A 20,564-nucleotide genomic window follows, 5' to 3' on the forward strand; every position below is an offset into this window, starting at 1 on the left:
AACAAAATAATCCGGCTAATATAGAAGGATGGAAATTAGCCGTTCTCTAATACGGCAGCAGACCTCTGTACTGTGTCATCATCATCATCATCATCATCATCATCATTGGCTTGAAAGAAGAATACCGAGAATCGGCAAATGAAATCACCCTGAATATTGTTATTTAATAACAACAAATAATGGGCGGTGCAGTTTAACTACTCAAACTCTTTCTTCCTATTAAACAGAGCCATCCCACGCAGATAAGATACCGGCCAATCACTCTCCGCATCTTTAATCGGAGTCTACTATGTTATGCAGATATATCTCTTCCCATCCCAATAGAGCAATCAGTTAGAAGTTCACATCTCACTAGTTTAAACTCTCAAACAGGGTATGTAGGCGCCATTTGATTCCCTTCAGGACATCCTTTTTATTTTTTAAGTTTGCTATAGCTCATTTTACTCGTTGAGATGTCTACTTTAAGGTACAACCATTTATTCTTATTAAAAAAATTTTTTTCCTTGAAAAAATCCCAAAAAACGAAAGTTACTTAAAAAAAATTGCATATTTCTGCAAAAATGATGTTTTTAAAATTCAATACTGATCTTTTTAAGGTTTCCGTGATCAAAAATTCTTTTATTATAGCTCATTTTTTTCGTTGAGATGTCTACTTTAAGGTACAACCATTGATTCTTATTAAAAAAATTGTTTTCCTCAAAAAAATCCCAAAAAACGAAAGTTACTTAAAAAAAATTGCATATTTCTGCAAAAATGATATTTTTAAAATTCAATGCTGATCTTTTTAGGGTTTCCGTGATCAAAAATTCTTTTATTATAGCTCATTTTTTTCGTTGAGATGTCTATTTTTAAGTACAACCATTGGTTTAAATGAAAAAAATTTTATTCATAAAAAAAAATCCCAAAAAACAAAAGTTACTTAAAAAAAATTGCATATTTGTGCAAAAATGATGTTTTTAAAATTCAATGCTGATCTTTTTAGGGTTTGCGTGATCAAAAATTCTTTTATTATAGCTTATTTCTTTTGTTGAGATGTCTATTATAAAGTACAACCATTGGTTTAAATGAAAAAAATTTTATTCATAAAAAAAATCCCAAAAAACTGAAGTTACTAACAAAAAATACCGAATTTCGGCAAATTTGGCTATTCTAATTTTTTAAATTTTTCTGGTTGTTCAAATTAAACTTTTTATAGGTCATTTTATTCATCAAGATGTGTACTTAAGATAACATTAATTGATTTAATAAAAAAAAATTTTTTTCCTAAAAAACAAAAGTTGTTTATTAAAAAATTCACTAATAGAGTCTTAAACCTGATAGTATTTATTAATCGTGAGTTATTTAGTCCCGGGTAAGTTATCAGCGGCACGTCGAATCCGAAGAAAAATGTGTGTATTTAAAGTAATAAAATAAAAAGCAAACATCTCCGAGATAAAAGTAAAGGATAAAACAAATGAAACTTGTGTACATGACAACTAAAAACCAAAAACTTGAAAGTAAAAAGTACAGAAATACTCTATTATGGTGTTCCTTCCTGTTTAACTCTAAACTGTTTTTTCGTTTTTTCTCATGTTTTTATTAGCAGTTTGTATTACTGGCAGATGTTTCCCACTTACAATGGAGCATTCTACAAGGGCTACTAGCCTGTTACAGCCTAATACGGTATTGTTGCTTCGGCTCAAGATACAAAAGATTCGGGTAATCTCTCGGCTCTCTAACTCTCTTCTCTTTTATTTTCCTTCCTTTTTATGTCATCATCTAGAAATGAAGACCCTCTCGAGTATCTCTGGACCAGACAAATAAACTGTGTCCAACTCGCGAATCTGTCTCTCCGATTTCTTCATCATTTTTTTTATCAATGTTGAAAATTTTAATCATAAAAAAAATTGCTGGTACATTGAAACATTTTATGGACGGTATTAAGGAAAATTTAAAGAGTTTAAATATTGCAGTCTAACATTTTTACTGCCCAGAGGTTCATAAAGCCCTGTAATTGGCTGACGTATAAATAACGCAATCATAAAGCTAATAACGTCCCATTAAACATTAAACCGGGTGTGTGCAGGATAATCGTAACTCGGAAATTCACGGCGGGCTGTAAGCACTCATCCTCCTCCGTCCACCATCCACCCGAGTAAGACGTGATGAAACAAATAAAAAAGGTTTAGGTTGAAGGTGACGGTCAGCAAGGAATTTTATTGATAATAAAAACTCCAAATATTTATTGTTTGCTTTAACTGTTTTTGAAGCAATGTCGTGGATAACACGGTTTTATGGGATTTTTTTGGGAAGTTTATGGTTTGTTTGGAAAATACGTTGTTTTGTTTGAAAGTAGATATTTCAACGAGTAAAATGAGCTATAATAAAATTAATTTTGACCACCGGAACAATTTGATAAAAAATATTTAAAATTTGTATGTATCAATTTTAATTAAATTTGGAATTTTTTGATTTAAATCTATGGTTGTACCTTAAAGTAGACATTCTTACGAATAAAATGACCTATAATAACTTTATTTTCAACCACGGGAATATTAAGAAAAAAATTATTGAAAATTGAAAAAGTAAATTTTTCCCAAAATTCGCTATTTTTTTAACCTAACTTTTGTTTTTTGGGATTTTTTTGATGAATTAAATTTTTTTCATCAATATCAATGATTGCACCTTAAAGTAGACATTTTAACGAACAAAATGACCTATCATAACTTTATTTTCAACCACGGAAACATTTAAAAAAAAATTATTGAAAATTCAAAAAGTAACTTTTTCTCAAAATTCGCTATTTTTCGAACCTAGCTTTCTTTTTTCAGGATTTTTTCGAGGAGTAAAATTTTTTTTATTACAATCAACGGTAGTACCTCAAAGTAGACATTCTAACGAACAAAATTACCTATTATAACTTTATTTTTAACCACGGAAATATTAAAAAAAAAAAATCATTGAAAATTAAAAAAGTAACTTTTTCCCAAAATTTGCCGTTTTTCGAACCTAGCTTTTTTTTTTGGGATTTTTTTAATGAATAAAATTTTTTTCATCAATATCAATGATTGTACCTTAAAGTAGACATTCTAACGAACAAAATGACCTATAATAACATTATTTTAAACCACGGAAACAATAAAAAAATCGTAATTCAAAACTCAAGCTCCCCAAACTAAAAATCCATCCTTTTCTAATTTCGCACCTTACTAAATGTTTTTTACCCTTTTCAATTATAAAACCTCACCAAAACAAAGAAAACTTGCGAGGTATAAATTCCTGGAAGCTAAATAAATTAACGATATAATATCAGATGAGTCAGAATCATAAAAATGATTGCGTAATCATCCGGTAATCAAGAGGTTGGAAATATAGTTTTTAATCAACATCAACCGGAGGTATCTTTTGTGTTTGAGATCACACATCTACACATCGGCGTTCTTGATACAAACTTAAAAACCTTTTGAACGAGAATAAATGATTAAAAGTTGGGTTAAAAACCATATAAAAATGAATGTTATGTGTAAATAATAAATAAATAAATATAGAGTTGCATACTACGGCATTTGGCGATCCTGCGCAACGAGACACGATTCCTGTTATTTGTTCCCGCAATTGGAATAAAAAATCGAGGATAGGGGGCGGAGGCAGGGGGAAATGGAGTACATACGAGCGTATACATACATCACAGCACCAGTTTGAGTTTCAAGTTCCACATACATGTATAATATAAGTATATATTAAATATATCTCGCTTTGTTGGATCGTTGTATTGAACGACGTTAATTCTCTTAACTTTTAACTTGTACGTTGTACGTCCATTTAAATGAACCGAGTTAACAATATCGACATGAATAACCAGAGTGTAAATAAAATAAAATAAAATAATCCCAGTTAGCTCTATATCTCTTTATACTCGTCATTATTTTAAAACTCCGGTAATAATAAATTATCGGCATTTAAATCGAGATATGTTCCACTGGTTATTTATTGCCGGTTAAGTTTTTAAGGAGTGAGAAAGCAAAAAAGGGTATCGCATTTCACTGAATTTATTATTAATTTTGGTAATTATTATGCTCGGATGTCAATGGATGAAAGGATCGAGCATATGCACCATATGGCTGCTCTATAATTTAATTATAAGCTAATGGCGGGGTTGCTATTCAATATAGAGACGTATGAGACAGACATTTTTGAATTTCGATTTCAGCTAACGGTTTGACGGTTGTGTTAATAGGTTTTCCGTGCTTCGAGGAGCTAGATGGACATTTTTAGATCTATTGATAAGCTAAGCTGGCAGATAGAAGGTAAAAAAGAGTTTGATAAGTTAATTTGAGTGAAGGTTTGAAAATTGTTTCGGGGAGAGGATTTTATGGGATTTTTTTAATGAACAAAATTTTTTTCGCTGAAATAAATGGATGGATCTTATAGTAGACATCTCAACGAACAAAATGACCTATAATAAAAGGATTTTTGATCACGGCAACTTTAAAAAGATCAGTATTGAATTTTAAAAACATCATTTTTGTAGAAATATGCAATTTTTTTTAAGTAACTTTAGTTTTTTGGGATTTTTTTGAGAAACAAATTTTTTTTGACAAAAATTAATGAATGTACCTTAGAGACGACATTTCAACGAATAAAATAAGCTATAATAAAAGTATTTTTGATCATGGAAACAATTTGAAAAAAATTATTAAATTTAAAAAACTTGATTTTTTTACCGAAATTTTGATTTTTTTGAAGTAACTTTAGTTTTTTAGGATTTTTTCTATGAGCAAAATTTTTTTTACTAAAGTCAATGACTGTTCCTTAAAGTAGACATTTTAACGATCATAATGATCTATAACAAAAGTACTTTTGATCACGAGAACAATTGAAAAAAAATCATTAAATTTAAAAAACTTCATTTTTTTACCGGAATTTTGATTTTTCTGAAGTAATTTTTTAAATTTTGGATTTTTTTTATGTAAAAAATTTTTTTTGATAAAATCAATGGCTGGACCTTTAAACTTAATGCTTGAAGGATCTAGGATCGATCCTTCAATCGGGTAAAATTTTTATTGTTATTTTTAACATGTAAAATCAAAGTAAAAGTAAATAATTTATCTGGTACTCCAGTTAGTAATCACCCACGGGCTGATGACTGATACTACGGTCGGTCGAATTCGATCGCTATCATCGAGGATGATTCATTCGCGGGTGGATGCTCGTCGGTAAAAAGTATTCCTCCTGGATGTCGGGATATCAATAGTACAGACACAAGCAAAGGTTTGTATTTCAATCTTAAACGTTAAGGCTTTGTGCTTTATAGCCACATAAATAACAGGGTTTTTTCTTCTCTTATCATTCATTCATTCCCGTTCTCATTCGTTTATTAATTTATTTATTATTATCATTTTATTTATTAGACACCCCGGGGCCGCCATTCGTTCCCGTCATTGCATTTATTTACCGCGAATCACAATCCTGGGAAAATAAATGTAACAACTCAGGTTTTTTGAATTATATAAACCGTCCGATGACCCACTGACTGTCATATCATCTTTCTCTTTTATTTTTATTTTATTTATCTAGTATCCACATGATTTCTTTACACAAAACCGGAATTTGTTTGATTTTTCAAAAATATAAATAAAGACTTCCTCAATCAAACCTTTTTAAATTCCGTCACTGTTTACTTTTTTAATTTTCTATTTTCCACATTTGGCCTTGGATCTTTTTTTTTATTTTAACTTCAGCCTGAAAATGTCTTAATAAATTTTTTTACCTTCAAACTCATTTCAAAAATTTTAATTTTAAATTCTTAGTGAACTATCAAAGATAAATTTTTTAAATTGTTCCCGGGGTTAAAATTAAACTGATAATAGCCCATTCTCTTTTTTTAAATGTCAACTTTAAGGTAAAGTCGTTGATTTATCGAAAAATTTTTTTACATTAAAAAAATCCTAAAATAACTGAGATACTTTTAAAAAAATCAAAATTTCGGTTAAAAAATGAAGTTTTCAAAATTGAACAATTTTTTTTTAATTATTCCCAAGATCAAAATTACTATTATCATAGCTTATTTTATTCGTTGAAATATCTACTTTAAGCAACATTCATTGATTTTTATCAAAAAAATTTCATTCTCCAAAAAAATCCCAAAAAACTAAAGTTACATTAAAAAAATGTCATTTTTCCGAAAATTTTACATTTTTTAATTTTAATATTTTTTTTTTTTTTAATTGTTTCCGTGGTCGAAACTAAACTTTTTATAGCTCATTTTTTTCGTTGGTATGTCTTTTTTAAGATACATTCATTGATTTTTATCAAAAAAATTTCCTTCCCCAAAAAAATCTCAAAAAACTAAAGTTACTTTTAGAAAATGTCATTTTTCGGCAAATTTTACATTTTAAAATTTTAATATTTTTTTTTTAATTTTTCCCGTGGTCGAATGTAAACTTTTTATAGCTTATTTTGTTCGTTGAAATGTGTACTTTAAGCTACATTAATTGATTTTAATCAAAAAAATTTTTTTCTCCAAAAAAATCCCAAAAAACAAAAGTTAATTTCAAAAAATGTAATTTTTCGCAAAATTTTATATTTTCAAATTTTAATATTGTTGTTTAAATTGTTCCTGTGGTTAAAAGTGAACTTTTTATAGCTTATTTTCTTCGTTAAAATGTCTACTTTAAGATACATTCATTGATTTTTCTTAAAAAAATTTTATTCATAGAAAAAATCCTAAAAATTACTACCACTACCCCAAAAATTCGTTATTAACAGTTCAAAAATAGAGTTAATATTCAAATTTTAGAAAAAGAAAGCGACAAAATTGACAAAGACCTTTTTTGTAGAGGTCAAAATTTAAAAAATTTCGTGAAATTCAAAATTTTTAATTGTAAATTTTTGACCAATTTAAAGTAACTCTGTTTTAAAATTTCATTTATGATAAATGAATTAAAATTTTTCCGGTATTATCTAAGCAAACACACAAATCCTAGGTTAACAGTTATCAAGAAACAATATGGTCTACCATAATATAAAAATATACCTAGCAATAAAAGATAACCGAACAATTATCTACCTGTACGTCAGTCTTGCGCCGTAACTCGGTTAGAAATCAATGAAAAAATTTTCGGAATAAAATAATTATTAAAAATGTGTCCAGATATATCAGCTGGAGAATTACACGCCGCGTAAAGTATCTTTATAGTGATGTGATGTAAGTAAGAGGATAGGAGAGTGGTTTGTTCGGACCCGGTACGATACAGATATATAATACGATCCCAAAGCCAAAGGTATATTCTATATAGTAATATAGTGTGTAGTATAGGTGGCCGGCGGGCCAGTCCTGAGTGAAGCCTCCAGTCGTCCAAACGCACCGTTCTCTTCCATGCGCCCGTTAAACTCTCCGCGTGAACATCCCAAATCTGCCGATCTTACTATTAAAATTTTTTTTATTTATTTAAAAATTTTCCCGAAAATTGCAAAATTGAGAAAAGTGTTGTGATAAATTAGGATTTTTTTTAAGAAAGGGTTGTCGGAAAAAAAAAATTTTAAAAATGCACGTGTAGAGGAAGGAAAGAAGGATTGAAAAAAAATTAATATAAAATTTTGAAAGCAATACAGTGAATAAAAATCTAAATTTTTTGATTGGCTCGACGATATGGAGTTAATTAAGTGAAAGATTAAGTGGTTAAAAATGAGGAGGAATTTTATAAATAGTAGTTAAATCAATTAGTGTTTCTGTTTTTAATGGATCTAATCAATAAAACGGTGCAGCGATAAATATGTGTTGCGTATTTTCCAACTTTCAAAACATTCCACCGGTAGAATAATTATTTACTCGAGTCCTTTGTGCGCGGACGTTCTTGTTCGTTAATTATTTTAATTATTGTTTGTTTTTTTTTGCTTGTGGAACGGGATAATACCAACAAAATTGTTTGATGAAATCATTAATTGATTGTGATTGTGATGTAAGAGATGCGTCGCGGTGACATCGCGGTGATCGCGATTGCCCTTTTAATTATTGGGCTTGCTCAGGGCCCGGATCAGACCAGGTATTGTGGAATTTTTATTTGGGTAATTAAGAGATTAGTTGAAAAAAAAAAATATTGTGAAGATCTAGATAGAGTTTATGTTGATTTTTTTGAAAAATTTTTTGAATTTTTTAAAGTGATTTTTGTTTTTTGGGATTTTTTTGGGGAAGAAAATTTTTTTTAGAAAAAGCAATTGATGTACTTTAAAGTAGACATTTCAACAAAGAAAATGACGTATGATAATAGTACTTTTGACACGTAGAATATTTTAAAAAAGTATTTTGAAAGTTTATAGTGTTAGTTTGGCGGAAAAATGACATTTTTGAAATTTGATATTCGTTTTTTGGGATTTTTTTGGGGAATTAAATTTTTTTGAGAAAAAATGTTGAATGTACTTTAAAGTAGACATTTTAACGAATAGAATGAGCTATAACAAGTTGAATTTTGATGCCCGGAAAGTAAAAAAATTAAAGATTGAAAATGAAAACACTCCATTTTTGGCAAAATATCACAGTTTTCTTGAGTTGTTTTGATTTTTTAGGATTTTTTCAATGAATAAAATTTTTTTCAGAAAAATCAATGAATGTATCTCAAAGTAGACATTTCAATAAATAAAATGAGCTATAACAAGTTTAATTCTTACCACGGGAACAATTTAAAAAGTGACATTAAAATTCTAAAAATCAAGATTTGCTAAAAAATGACATTATTTGAAAGTAACTTTCGTTTTTTTATGATTTTTTTACTGAATTGAATTTTTTTTATTAAAATCAATGAATGCGACTTAAAGTAGAGGTTTGAAGGAACAAAATGACATAACAAGTTTATTTTTCGACAAAAATTAGATAAAAAAACATTGATATTATCAGATGAATAAAAATGTAAATCAGGAAGGAGGAGCAACAGGCAATTATCGAATAAATTTTAATTCCATCAATTAGAGGAGCATTAATTGGTGATGTAAAAACTGTGAGATAAATAGCTGGTGGAGAATTGATCGGGTATATTTTTTTGCTGAGAAGAGAATAACTTACGCAATGGATTCCAATGAGAATCAAGGAGCATTTGGAATGAATCGTTCTCATTTGAAAGATCGCCGAACTAAACTGAGCGAGAAATCCGCGAGAGAGAGGAAGAGAAAGAGACCGGTATCTGCCGATCGATCTCCAATTTCTTTGGCGAAATGTCGTGGCCTCCGAAACGAGATGTCGAGCGAGGTGGTCCCATGTCCGGAGACGGTTAAGACTTAAGACGGATACCATGGACCTAAGGACCTAATTGCGAGACTCTCAAGCCTTTTTATCCCGATCCTTTAAACTTTAAATTCCCGAGCATCCCCCGGGGCTACGGCTCCATATTCCTGATCCGAGAGGGCTCATAAATCCGCAAACAGCGTTTCCGTCGGATCCCTCATGCTATTTTATTTTGTTCTTATGGCTCATGTCCAGACCTAAGTAATATTCGAGTTTTTTCGATTGATTTTAGATTTTAAGTTTCTAATTGAAAAAAATAACAAAAATTATTTTTTTTTAATCACCATAAAAATTAAACTTTTTATAGCTCATTTTGTTCGTTGAAATGTCTACTTTAAGATAAATTCATTGATTTTAATCAAAAAAAATTTTTTTCCCAAAAAAATCCCAAAAAAAAAAAGTTACTTTAAAAAAATGTCATTTTTCGGCAAAATTTTACTTTGTAAAATTTTATTATTATTTTTTAAATTGTTCCCGTGGTCAAAATTAAACTTTTGATAGCTTATTATCTTCCTTAAAACATCTACTTTAAATTCCAACCATTGATTTTATCGAGAAAAATTTTTTTCATCAAAAAGATTCTAAAATAAGCAAGTTACTTTCAAAAAAATCTTAATTTCGGAAAAAAACGAAGTTTTCAAAATTCAATAATTTTTTTTTAATTGTTTCCAAGATCAAAAATAGTTTTATAATAGCTTATTTTATTTGTTGAAATATCTACTTTAAGGTACATTCATTGATTTTCATCAAAAAAAATTTTTTCCCCAAAAAAATCCCAAAAAAAAAAGTTACTTTAAAAATGTCTTTTTTCGGTAAATTTTACTTTTTAAAATTTTGACATTTTTTTATTAATTGTTCCCGTGGTCAAAAGTAAGTTTTTTATAGCTTATTTTATTCGTTGAAATGTCGACTCCAAGGAACATTCATTGATTTTTCTCAAAAAAATTTAATTCATAGAAAAAATCGTTATTAAAATTTTATTTCTCCACAATAAACATCACGAAAGTTTGCAAATAATTTCGGTCCTCTTAGTATTGACTTTCCCACGATCTATTGGACAATAGCACTCTGGCGGAAACAAAACCTTAAATTTATTGACATGACATGAATGTTTTATTTGGATTTTAAAAAAATGAACATGGACCGGAGCGTGGTACGGTGCGTGGCGAGTGTATGCCAAACACAAAGTGTCTCCTACTCTTAGCTTTACTTGGGTGATACTGGATCTGATTTCACGGCCTCAGGCCAGATACATATATAAGTATACTGAACCTGAAGCTGATCGTTCCCTCTTGCTTCCTTTTTATTATTATAGTTCAGTCTTAATCTGCGTCTAAACTCGACGGCTTATAATCTTACAAGATCTGTCTATAAATTTCTTAATCGCTTTTATCGAAAGTCCTCAGCCAAGATCACGGATCTCCGATCTATTACTCTTTTGACTTAGACACTATTTTTATTAAATAAGTCATCAGTGTCACCAATAAATCTTTGTTATTGTACATACCAGTAAATCTCTTTTATTTATGTACAAATCACTTTTGACATATGTTGCAAATGACATTTTACTTTTAGATTCTTAAAGAATTTTAATTATTCAAAGGTTTATTTCCAATTAAAAAATTCTTTATTAAAAACGTAATAATTTATTTTTAACTAACCTTATTTCTTTAATTTTCATTTCAAAATTTCTTATATTTTCAATATTTAACCCAAAAATTTGAATTATAAATGTAAAAGAAAAATTTTTTTTAAATAAAATTTTTTAAAAAATTTATATAGTTCAAATTATGACTAAAATATGAGAAAAAAATATTTTTCATATACTTATATATATTTTCAAGATATAAGCTCATCCCGAGGTTACACTCATCAAGAGCTTTCATTTGAGTACCCACATGCATTTTTGATATATTTGTCATATATACATATATATATATATATATATATATATATATATATATATATATATATATATATATATATATATATATATATATATATATATATACATATATAAAATATATGAAAAATTGATGTGGGTACTCAAATGAAAGGTCTTTATGAGTATAATGTTGGAGTGAGCTTATATCTTTAAAAATTTCAATAGTTCACAAAATACAAGGTCATTTGTTAATTATTGACATTTTTTTAGATATAAACTCATTTCGATGTTACACTCATCGAGACCTTTTATTTAAGTACCTACATGCATTTTTTATATATTTTTCATATATACATATATATATATAGATAGATAGATAAAAAATTTATTTGGCTCTGGAACCTAAGCTCCCTCAAAGCCATCAATATTTAAATTACATTGGTTTACATAGGTTACAAGATTACTTAACTAATTAAGGGTTTACAATTAGATTTAATTTCAAATGTTATAAAATCCAAATAGATTATTTAATACAAACAAATAACTTAATTTAAAGTCATAATAATTCTACAAGAAAAAATATTTAAATACGATCCAAAATAAAGATTGCAATTGTTAATTGTCATGTTCAAAAAAGTGATTGAAGCAAGCATTTTTAAATTCAACCAAATTATCTACAGCCATAGTCTCAGCTGGCAGTGCATTCCAGATACGTATGCCATGAATTAAGAATGAATTATCATACATGACACAATTAGCCTTCGGTATACGAAGATAGTCTTGTCGGACATCACCTCTACGCAGTGCTACAGGCAAAAAGTCTAGTTTTGAGCCGAATAGCTGCCGATAATTTAGTCGAATTTCCTTATAAAACAGACAAGCAATGAAATAGTCTCTTCTCGCTGCAACCTTTAGCCAACCTAACTTTTTGAAATATGGAGTAACATGTTCATATTTTGGTACTTTATAGATAAATCTAACACATGAATTCAATTTACGCTGCATCTTTAATAATAATTTGTTTGACGTATTCGTATACGCCGCACAACAATAATCAAAGAGAGGAATTATTAAAGTAGATACTAGCTTAATACGTAAACTTTCACTAAATATTTCATTGTTTATTTTTAGTTGTGCTAGAATACTCATAGCGCGATTGCACAAATTTGTTATATATAAATATATAAATATATAAAAATATATAAATATATAAAATATATGAAAAGTTGATGTGGGTACTCAAATGAAAGGTCTCGATGAATGTAACATCGGGATGAGCTTATATCTTTAAAAATGTCAATAGTTCTCAACATACAAGGTCATTTCTTAATTATGTAAGGTAAAAGCCCCAACAGATGCTCATGTACCAGTATATGATCACTCCATGTATTTGTATATCTATATTTGTGAATATAGATATACAAATACATGGAGTGATCATATACTGGTACATGAGCATCTATTGGGGCTTTTACCTTACTTAGAGATTCTATTTTCGAAATTTATATAGCTCAAATTTTGACTAAAATATGAGAAATATGAATAATTGAATTTTCTACAATAAAGGTCTCTAATAATTTTTTCGTATCTTTAATATTTGATCTAGAATTTCTTAAAAAAGAGTATCCACTTTAAAAATTGTCAAAAAAAAAAATAAACAAAACTCGAGAGTTATTACAAGCAATTACATAAAACGGCTTAGTATCAACGACAGCTCTTAAACCTAAAGAGTCATCAATCTGTCATCAAATCCCACGAGCGGCCTACCAAAGAGCTGCTCTCCTGCAAACAAAAAGTTAATTCCCCGAATAAAAAATAAAAAAAGAGAAACAGATCGTTTAAATTTAAAAATTCGACATTGCGACTCCCACGATCCACGGAATAATTCGTGGGTGATCTCAATGAATAGATGAAGAAGAATATATAGAAGTAAACTCCTCCTACTACTCGATCTTCACGGTCCAACCGACCACCGGACAACTCTATTACCTTTTACTTTGGATTTCTCAGATAAATCACTGGGTCACCGTGACGAAAAGAGGACTAGTCAAATGAAATAAACGTAGCTAAGAACGGATATACTTTGAAGAAAGGAGAATAAATAACTATCTAGTCATTACTTATGTTCACGGGGCGATACTAATTTCCGATTTACTTTTTACTTTGTCTTCCTGCCTAGCCAAATTTTCATTTTACGCTCAATCCAATTCTTAGCTTGCGTTTTTTCTGGAGATTTTGAGTTAATCTTTTTAATTGAATACTTAGATTTTTACAAAGTGATTTTTGCTTTTTTGGGATTTTTTTGGGGAATTAAATATTTTTTAGAAAAATCAATTAATGTACCTTAAAGGAGACATTTTAACGAAAATATTGACGTATAATAATAGTACTTTTGACCTCTCGAATATTTTAAAAAAGTATTTTGAAAGGTTATGGTGTTAGTTTAGCCGAAACATGACATTTTTTAAATTTGATTTTTGTTTTTTGGGATTTTTTTGGGGAATTAAATTTTTTTGAGAAAAATTGATGGTTGTACCTTCAAGTAGACATTTTAACGAAGAAAATGATATATAATAATAGTACTTTTGACCCATAGATTATTTTAAAAAAGTATTTTGAAAGTTTATAGTGTTAGTTTGGCGGAAAAATGACATTTTTGAAATTTGATATTCGTTTTTTGGGATTTTTTTGGGGAATTAAATTTTTTCGAAAAAAATTTATGGTCGTACATCTCAAAGTAGACATTTCAACGGATAAAATGAACTATAACAAGTTTACTTTCGACCACAGGAACAATTTAAAAGAAATGTTAAAATTTTAAAAAGTAAAATTTACCGAAAAATGTCATTTTTTTTTCAAGTAACTTTTGTTTTTTCGGATTTTTTTGGGGAAAAAAATTTTTTTGAGAAAAATCAATGAATATGCCTTTAAGTAGACATTTTAACGAACGAAATGAGCTATAAAAAGTTTAGTTTTGATCACGGGAACAATTTAAAGAGTAATATTAAAATTCCCTAAATCAAGATTTGCTAAAAAAATGACATTATTTGAAAGTAACTTTCGTTTTTTATGATTTTTTTTTATTAAATTTAATGAAAAATTTGATAAGAACCTTTCTCGATATCTTCAAAATTAGACCCAGAATTTTGAGCTCTAAGTTTTAAAATAAAATTCCATATATTTTTAAAAACCTCCAGCCCCCCGGAGAGCGGACCGGTAACACTATTCACCAGTTGTAATAGAAATATATGATGATTATTAGTTACCGTCTACCGGTTGATGAGCAGTAAGCTCCTTACAAATCGGAACCGAGCTAGAGAAAGAAGAAGAAGAAGAAAAGATTCGGTAGTTTTGCAAAATATGAAGAATGCAGTGAAAAAAGCTGCCAATTAAAATAACGAGTTGGTTAAAGAGGGTTGAAGTAAAAAGCGGTGCTGTAAGTAGTAAAAATAATGAATATATGTACTTCTAATGCTGATAATGTGTTGGGATAGAAGACAAGAAGGATCGCAGATACCTGGGAAATTAAGAGGATAAATAAAACCGGACAAAGCGGCATTAAAATATTTAGAGTCTCTCTCTCTTTCTATCTCCGGCTCTCCTGATGGTGAGAGCGTTTCAATTGAAATGAAAGAGGTACTACTTATACTGGATATCTTCTGCCGGACAGTTTTAGTTAGGAAGTAAAAAATACAAGGCATGCCGCTCGCTAAGCGATTTAAATTGATTAAACAGGGGGGATAGAATGCGAGATGTTTTTCCCAGAGAAACCTGCTAATTCCTTTTTTTTTTGCCGATCCGTTAAGAAATTCACCGAGAACGGGGATCACCATTTCAAGGCTAAGGAGCATTTTATGACCCGACATATTGCCATTCCGAATTGGGTCCAATGGGAAAAAATTTGGAGCACGGCCTTAATTAGGAGGTATGAATTATTCAGGGTGTCAAGTGTTTCCAGGAATCGGGTTTTTTGTTAAACTTTCTGAAGGACGACGTTCATCCTTTTTTAGGATTTTTTTTAGGAAATCAGGTATCGTTTTTGAAATTTTTTCGTGGATTGGTAAGTTTATACTCTGGCGAAGAGAATGGCGTGTAAAAAGTTGACTTTTGTCGTCTGGATCTTGAAAAAAATCCCATTTCAAGTCACAAAAGTCTTTTTTTGCAGAAATCATCGAATTTTTTAGTTTTATAGGATTTTTTTTGGGAAATCAGGTATTTCTTTGAAAATTTTTTGTAGATACGTCAAGCTTACACTGTTACGAGTAAAATGGTGTATAGTAAGTTGACTTTAGTCTACAGGATGTTGAAAAAAATCCCATTTTAAGTTAAAAAAGTCTTTCTTTGCAGAAAATCATGGTTTCTTTAGGATTTTTTTGAGGAAATCGGGTTTTTTTATGAAAATTTTTAGTAGATATGTTAAGTATACATTCTTACGAATAAAATGGTGTATAATAAGTCGACTTTTGTCCTTAGGATCATAAAAAAAATCCCATTTTAAGTTAAAAGTCTTTTTTTGCAGATAATCATGCTTTTTTTGAAGTTTTTTAGGATTTTTTCTATAAAATAATTTTTTTTTATAAAAAATATTGCTCGTACCTTAAAGTAGACACTCCTTGGAGTAAAATGACCTATATATCGATACGGAGAACAAAAAACAGATGCCTAAAAAACGGCGCCCCCGCCAGGTGCCCAGGAAAATTTTTCCACTTCACCTGTTAACTTGTAACTACATTCCAACGACTAAAAAACGAATGTAAGCATAACAGAAAAACTAAAACTAGGAAGAGTTCAATTCCCGAAGTAAAGAAGGAGAAGTAATCGGTGGCGTCAATGCCGATCTTATCAGATCCACCGTACTGGGTATCCTTTTAATTAGTCCCGGCAAAGTATAAACGTCGCTCTTGGACGATCAGTTAACCGCAAAGTGTTTCACCTGGGTGATAAACCTCCAGCGTATCGTCATAATAACGAGCATTTGTTGAGTTGAGGTTTTCTCCTCGCACACCTCACTCATATAAATATTCTAAGACCATACCGATCGAATTGTGGGGCATCAAGGTTTACGATAAATTAGTGGCTTTTAGTCAACGTGTGCCTGTAATTAATTCCGACATCCAAAATAATAAATTACTCGACAATAATGAACCTGAGACTCAAAAAATGTCATTGCAAGGCTGACTCCTGGACGTCCATCGATGGGCGGGAGCCATGAGCCATCAGCCGGCTTTACATAAATATTCTTCAACTCCAATTAGTGGAGATGACAAACTCAATAACCGGATTTTCAAAACGCACTGTTTTATAACTTAAGATAAGTTGATCTCGTAAACAACTTTGTATATTCAATTGATAGTTATTAATTTACTTTTTGATTGGATTTTTTATTTATTAATCGGCTCCACCGAGTAATTACAGTCATTTACTTTTAATTATTCAACCGGTCTTTTTTGGAATGCCCACTTGCTACCTAATGGCGCTAATTTTGGCCAATGATTAAAACTTTCAAGAACAATTACTATATATAGCTTTGCGTGTTATAGATCTTAATGTGTTATAGATCATTTTATTCATCAGATTGTCTACTTCAAGGTACAATTGAAAGTTTTTTCAAAAAAAATTTATTTCATCGAAAAAATCCTAAAAAAACTCTGAAAATTGATGATTTTCCGAACAAAGAAGACTTTTATAACTTAAAATTAGATTTTTTTGATGATTTTGGCGACAAAAATCAACTTATTATTTATCATTTTACTCGTCAGAGTGTGAACTAAACGATCCAATGAAAATTTTTAAAATAGATACCCGATTTTCCCCAAAAAATCCTAAAAAACTAAAAAAAAATACGATTTTACCGAAAAAGAAGACTTTTTTAACTTAAAATTGGATTTTTTCGATGATTCTGATCACGTAAGTAAACTTGTCAGCAAAAATTTCAATCACCAATGCACACTCGAAAAAATTCTGAAACAACCGGCAGGCTTGGCCTTAAAAAACACTCCAATTCTTGCAAATTTACACCGAGTGCGTCCCTCTGAATATTTCAGCAAGATCTAAGATGTTTTTTGTGGCGCGATAGGGATCAGCTTGTTATGTTAACTCAGTATTTGCCGGACTGTAAGTTCTGGAGTAATTGTGGTTATTCCCAGTGTCACGGAGTAAGAAAGAGGTGCCCGCGGTCCAGTTACCGTACCAGCTGAGAGAGACTAAGAAGACGCGTTTGGCATAAAATAGTGGCGAGGTCAAGAGTCTGAGGTTTTGAACGTGTGATCAGAAGATACGTGGTCCTAAGAACTAAGACCGTCAGATCCGTCAGTGTGTAGTGTGTGTTGAGGTTTACTACCATCATCAACCATTAATGTATCCTGTCACGACGACAAGTCATGATCATCGAGATAAAAACGGTATTCTGGTGATGGTGACTCAGGGCGTGAAATTAAACCGAGACACATATCCACACTGTGACGGATGAGTTCAGACTTTATGGTTGATGCCTGATCCTCATGCAGGTGGTCTTTGTCGCGGTCACGTGACTATCAATAAAACCGCCTGCTCTGAGAGAAATATTCTCGTTCTTTACTTCTAAAGTCAAGTGCTCTCGAAGATTCAGATAACCAGCTGGCTTGGTTATTGCGGATGAGCTTCTGCTCACAAGCGCCGACAATGAATGCCAAGCTAAATAAGAACAAACCTTCGAAAGTGGCTTGTGTTTGTTTAACGGATTAAACGTATTTATCAAGGATCGAGGATTTTGTTATGACATGGCTATCTGTTTGGCTAGTCCTCGAGTTAAAACTCGAGTCTCTCAGGAACCGGCAGGTGTCAAGATCTAAATTATCATTTTTCACCTCGAGGATCCACAGAACAGGCATAAGCTTTTAGCATTATACTTTTAGCAACTCCTTTAGCAGCTTCAGGCCGTTGTCAGTATCTTTGGGATCTAGGAACAGCCCAGGTATGTGTGGGAGAACTCGATGCATAAAGATCTCAGTAGGGTCCTGACACTGGAGTAGGTGGCGAAAATCTTAGCTCTGGCGCCTTAAGATATATTGCCTGGCGCCTTATTGCCTTTGCCCTCGCAACTGGGCTTCGCCATTTTGTAGGTTTGTCTTTAACGACTCGTTATTTATTGGGTAGAATAATCGATTTGATTTAGAGGCTTGGGTTTGATTAAGTTTATTAATTCTCGATTTTTTGTTGAGGAATTATTGGTGATCTTAACCACCAGGATCATCAATTCTATAAAAACTTCAGTAGGTACTTTTAATACCCTCTAATTCCCTTTAATCCTAAAAAACTATGAAAATTGATGATTTTCCGAAAAAAGAAGAATGTTATAACTTAAAACAGGATTTTTTTAATGATTTCAGCGACGAAAATCAACTTATTATATATCATTTTACTCGTCAGAGTGTGAACTAAACGATCCGATAGAAATTTTTGAAAACGATATCTAATTTTCCCAAAAAAATCTTAAAAAACTATAAAAAATGTGATTTTACTCAAAATAAAGACTTTTGTAACTTAAAATAGGATTTTTTTGATGATTTCAGCGATGAAAATCAACTTATTATATATCATTTTACTCGTCAGAGTGTGAGCTAAAGAACGCAATAAGAATTTTTAGCAACGATACCCGATTTCCCCAAAAAAATCCCAAAACACTAAAAAAAACACAATTTTACGAAAAAAAATAAGGCTTTTTTTAACGCAAAATTGGATTTTTACGATGATTTTAATCATATAAGTCAACTTGTCAGCGAAAATTTCAATCACCCCATCGTATGAAAGGCACTAATGCATGCGAAAAGAACCGACAGGAGCCAAAAGAGCAAACGAATTCCCACAATGAAAGTCGAAAAGTAAACAACTGGAGAAGTATCCCATAGAAGAGATGGAAGATAGCGCCTAATACACTTTTAACGTAGGTTATTAATAAGCGACGGGTGATGGCTGACGGCTGATGTATGGGAGGTCTATTCATGAGATCCACCACGCCTCCCTATCTAGGAACCACATCTAACACTTAACTTGACACAATCATAATCCAATATCTGTCTAATTCGTAGGGTTTTAAATTGAGAAGGATCCATCGAGAGATCCGGTATCGTTTGTTAATTTCCATAATTACCCTCATGAATAGATCATACGGATCATTATAATAGATCACCATCTAATAATATAACGTTGAATTTGTCAGCAGGTTGTTGAATTGCACTTGAATACATAATCCAGATATTTGAATTTAAAAGCCAAGTAGTGTCATCTTTATGTTAATCTTGATTCGTGGGACGGAGATGTCCTTATATTAGCTCAACTAGAAGGCAGGTACTTCTAAGCTGAAGGAGGCGGTCTGACCCGGCTTATTATGCCACCCTATCGCTTCGTCATTCATCTAATGCTCATATTTATGGACACCTTTATTGAATATAATAATAATAGTGGTTGTTGTCCGGCAAGTTAGCCTTTCCTCCATTCTGATAATTTATGTACACATGTGGTATCCGTGTGGTGTCTGTGTCCTTTGGCTTAATCTCTGGACTCGGCTGCATATTGATATCCGATAATGCCGAGTGATTTTGCTATCCTACCTTTATTATCATTTTTACATTACTTTTTTTGCCAAGCCACAACGCCTTTTTGTTGCTGGTCATTAAATTACCTATTTTATTGACGCAACAGAGAAAGGTTTCGCTGATTTCAATGAGGATTATTAGTTATATTTCCTGATAAATATAAGAGTACCAACAGAGGAAGTTGCTTATTTATATCACTATTATTTATCATGATTCTGGTTTTTTTTTTAATTTTTGTTTTTGCGAAACTCTAAGCTGACTTCTATGATATTATATTGCCTTTAAATTAGTTCAATACCTCTCTTTATTTGTCATTAAATAAATTCCCCAAAGACTATTATTTAAAATAATACCCTTTGATAGGATCTAGTGATTGTAATCGAGTCTGTTTATACGAGTATTTATTAATTGCCGTGAATAATGCAGGTTTATTATATTTTGATGTTATTTATGAAATACGAGCAAGAATTTATACTTTCTGTTTAAGCGAACGTTAGATACTGATCGATATGTATAAGTGCTAGTAGTTTAAACAAATTTTTTAGGATTTTTTTGACGAAATCAAGTATTTTTTTGAAAACTTTTGCTAGATATATCAAGCTCATACTCTCACGAGTAAAATGATGTATAATAAGTTGACTTTCGTCTTCAGGATCTTTAAAAAAATTCAATTTTAAATTTAAAAAGTCTTTTTTTGCAGAAAATCGTGTTTTTTTTTAGTTTTTTAGGATTTTTTCGAATAAATCAGATGGTTTTTTGAAAATTTTCAGTAGATACGTCAAGTTTACATTCTTACGAGTAAAATGATGTATAATAAGTTGACTTTTGTCGCCGGATTCATATAAAAAAT

At 30.6% G+C, this 20,564-nt stretch overlaps 1 protein-coding gene across 4 annotated transcripts in view; it reads left to right on the top strand.

Annotated features, from left to right (window-relative positions):
- LOC123266880 (protein Wnt-7b-like) overlaps positions 1-20,564 on the top strand; it is a 43,985-nt gene that overhangs the window by 2,173 nt on the left and 21,248 nt on the right. For 2 of the 4 annotated variants that reach the window (XM_044731326.1, XM_044731328.1), the window contains exon 1: positions 7,314-8,024. The exons of 1 other annotated variant lie outside the window; for it this stretch is intronic. In XM_044731326.1, the coding sequence (XP_044587261.1) occupies positions 7,948-8,024 (77 nt within the window). In that variant the 5' untranslated portion in view covers positions 7,314-7,947. Of the gene's footprint in view, positions 1-7,313; positions 8,025-20,564 lie in introns of those variants that run through there. One more of the 4 variants, XM_044731325.1, reaches the window with a different exon arrangement.

This window comes from Cotesia glomerata, linkage group LG6 (assembly GCF_020080835.1).
Source record: "Cotesia glomerata isolate CgM1 linkage group LG6, MPM_Cglom_v2.3, whole genome shotgun sequence".
In the NCBI taxonomy this organism is placed as follows: Eukaryota; Metazoa; Arthropoda; class Insecta; order Hymenoptera; family Braconidae; genus Cotesia; species Cotesia glomerata.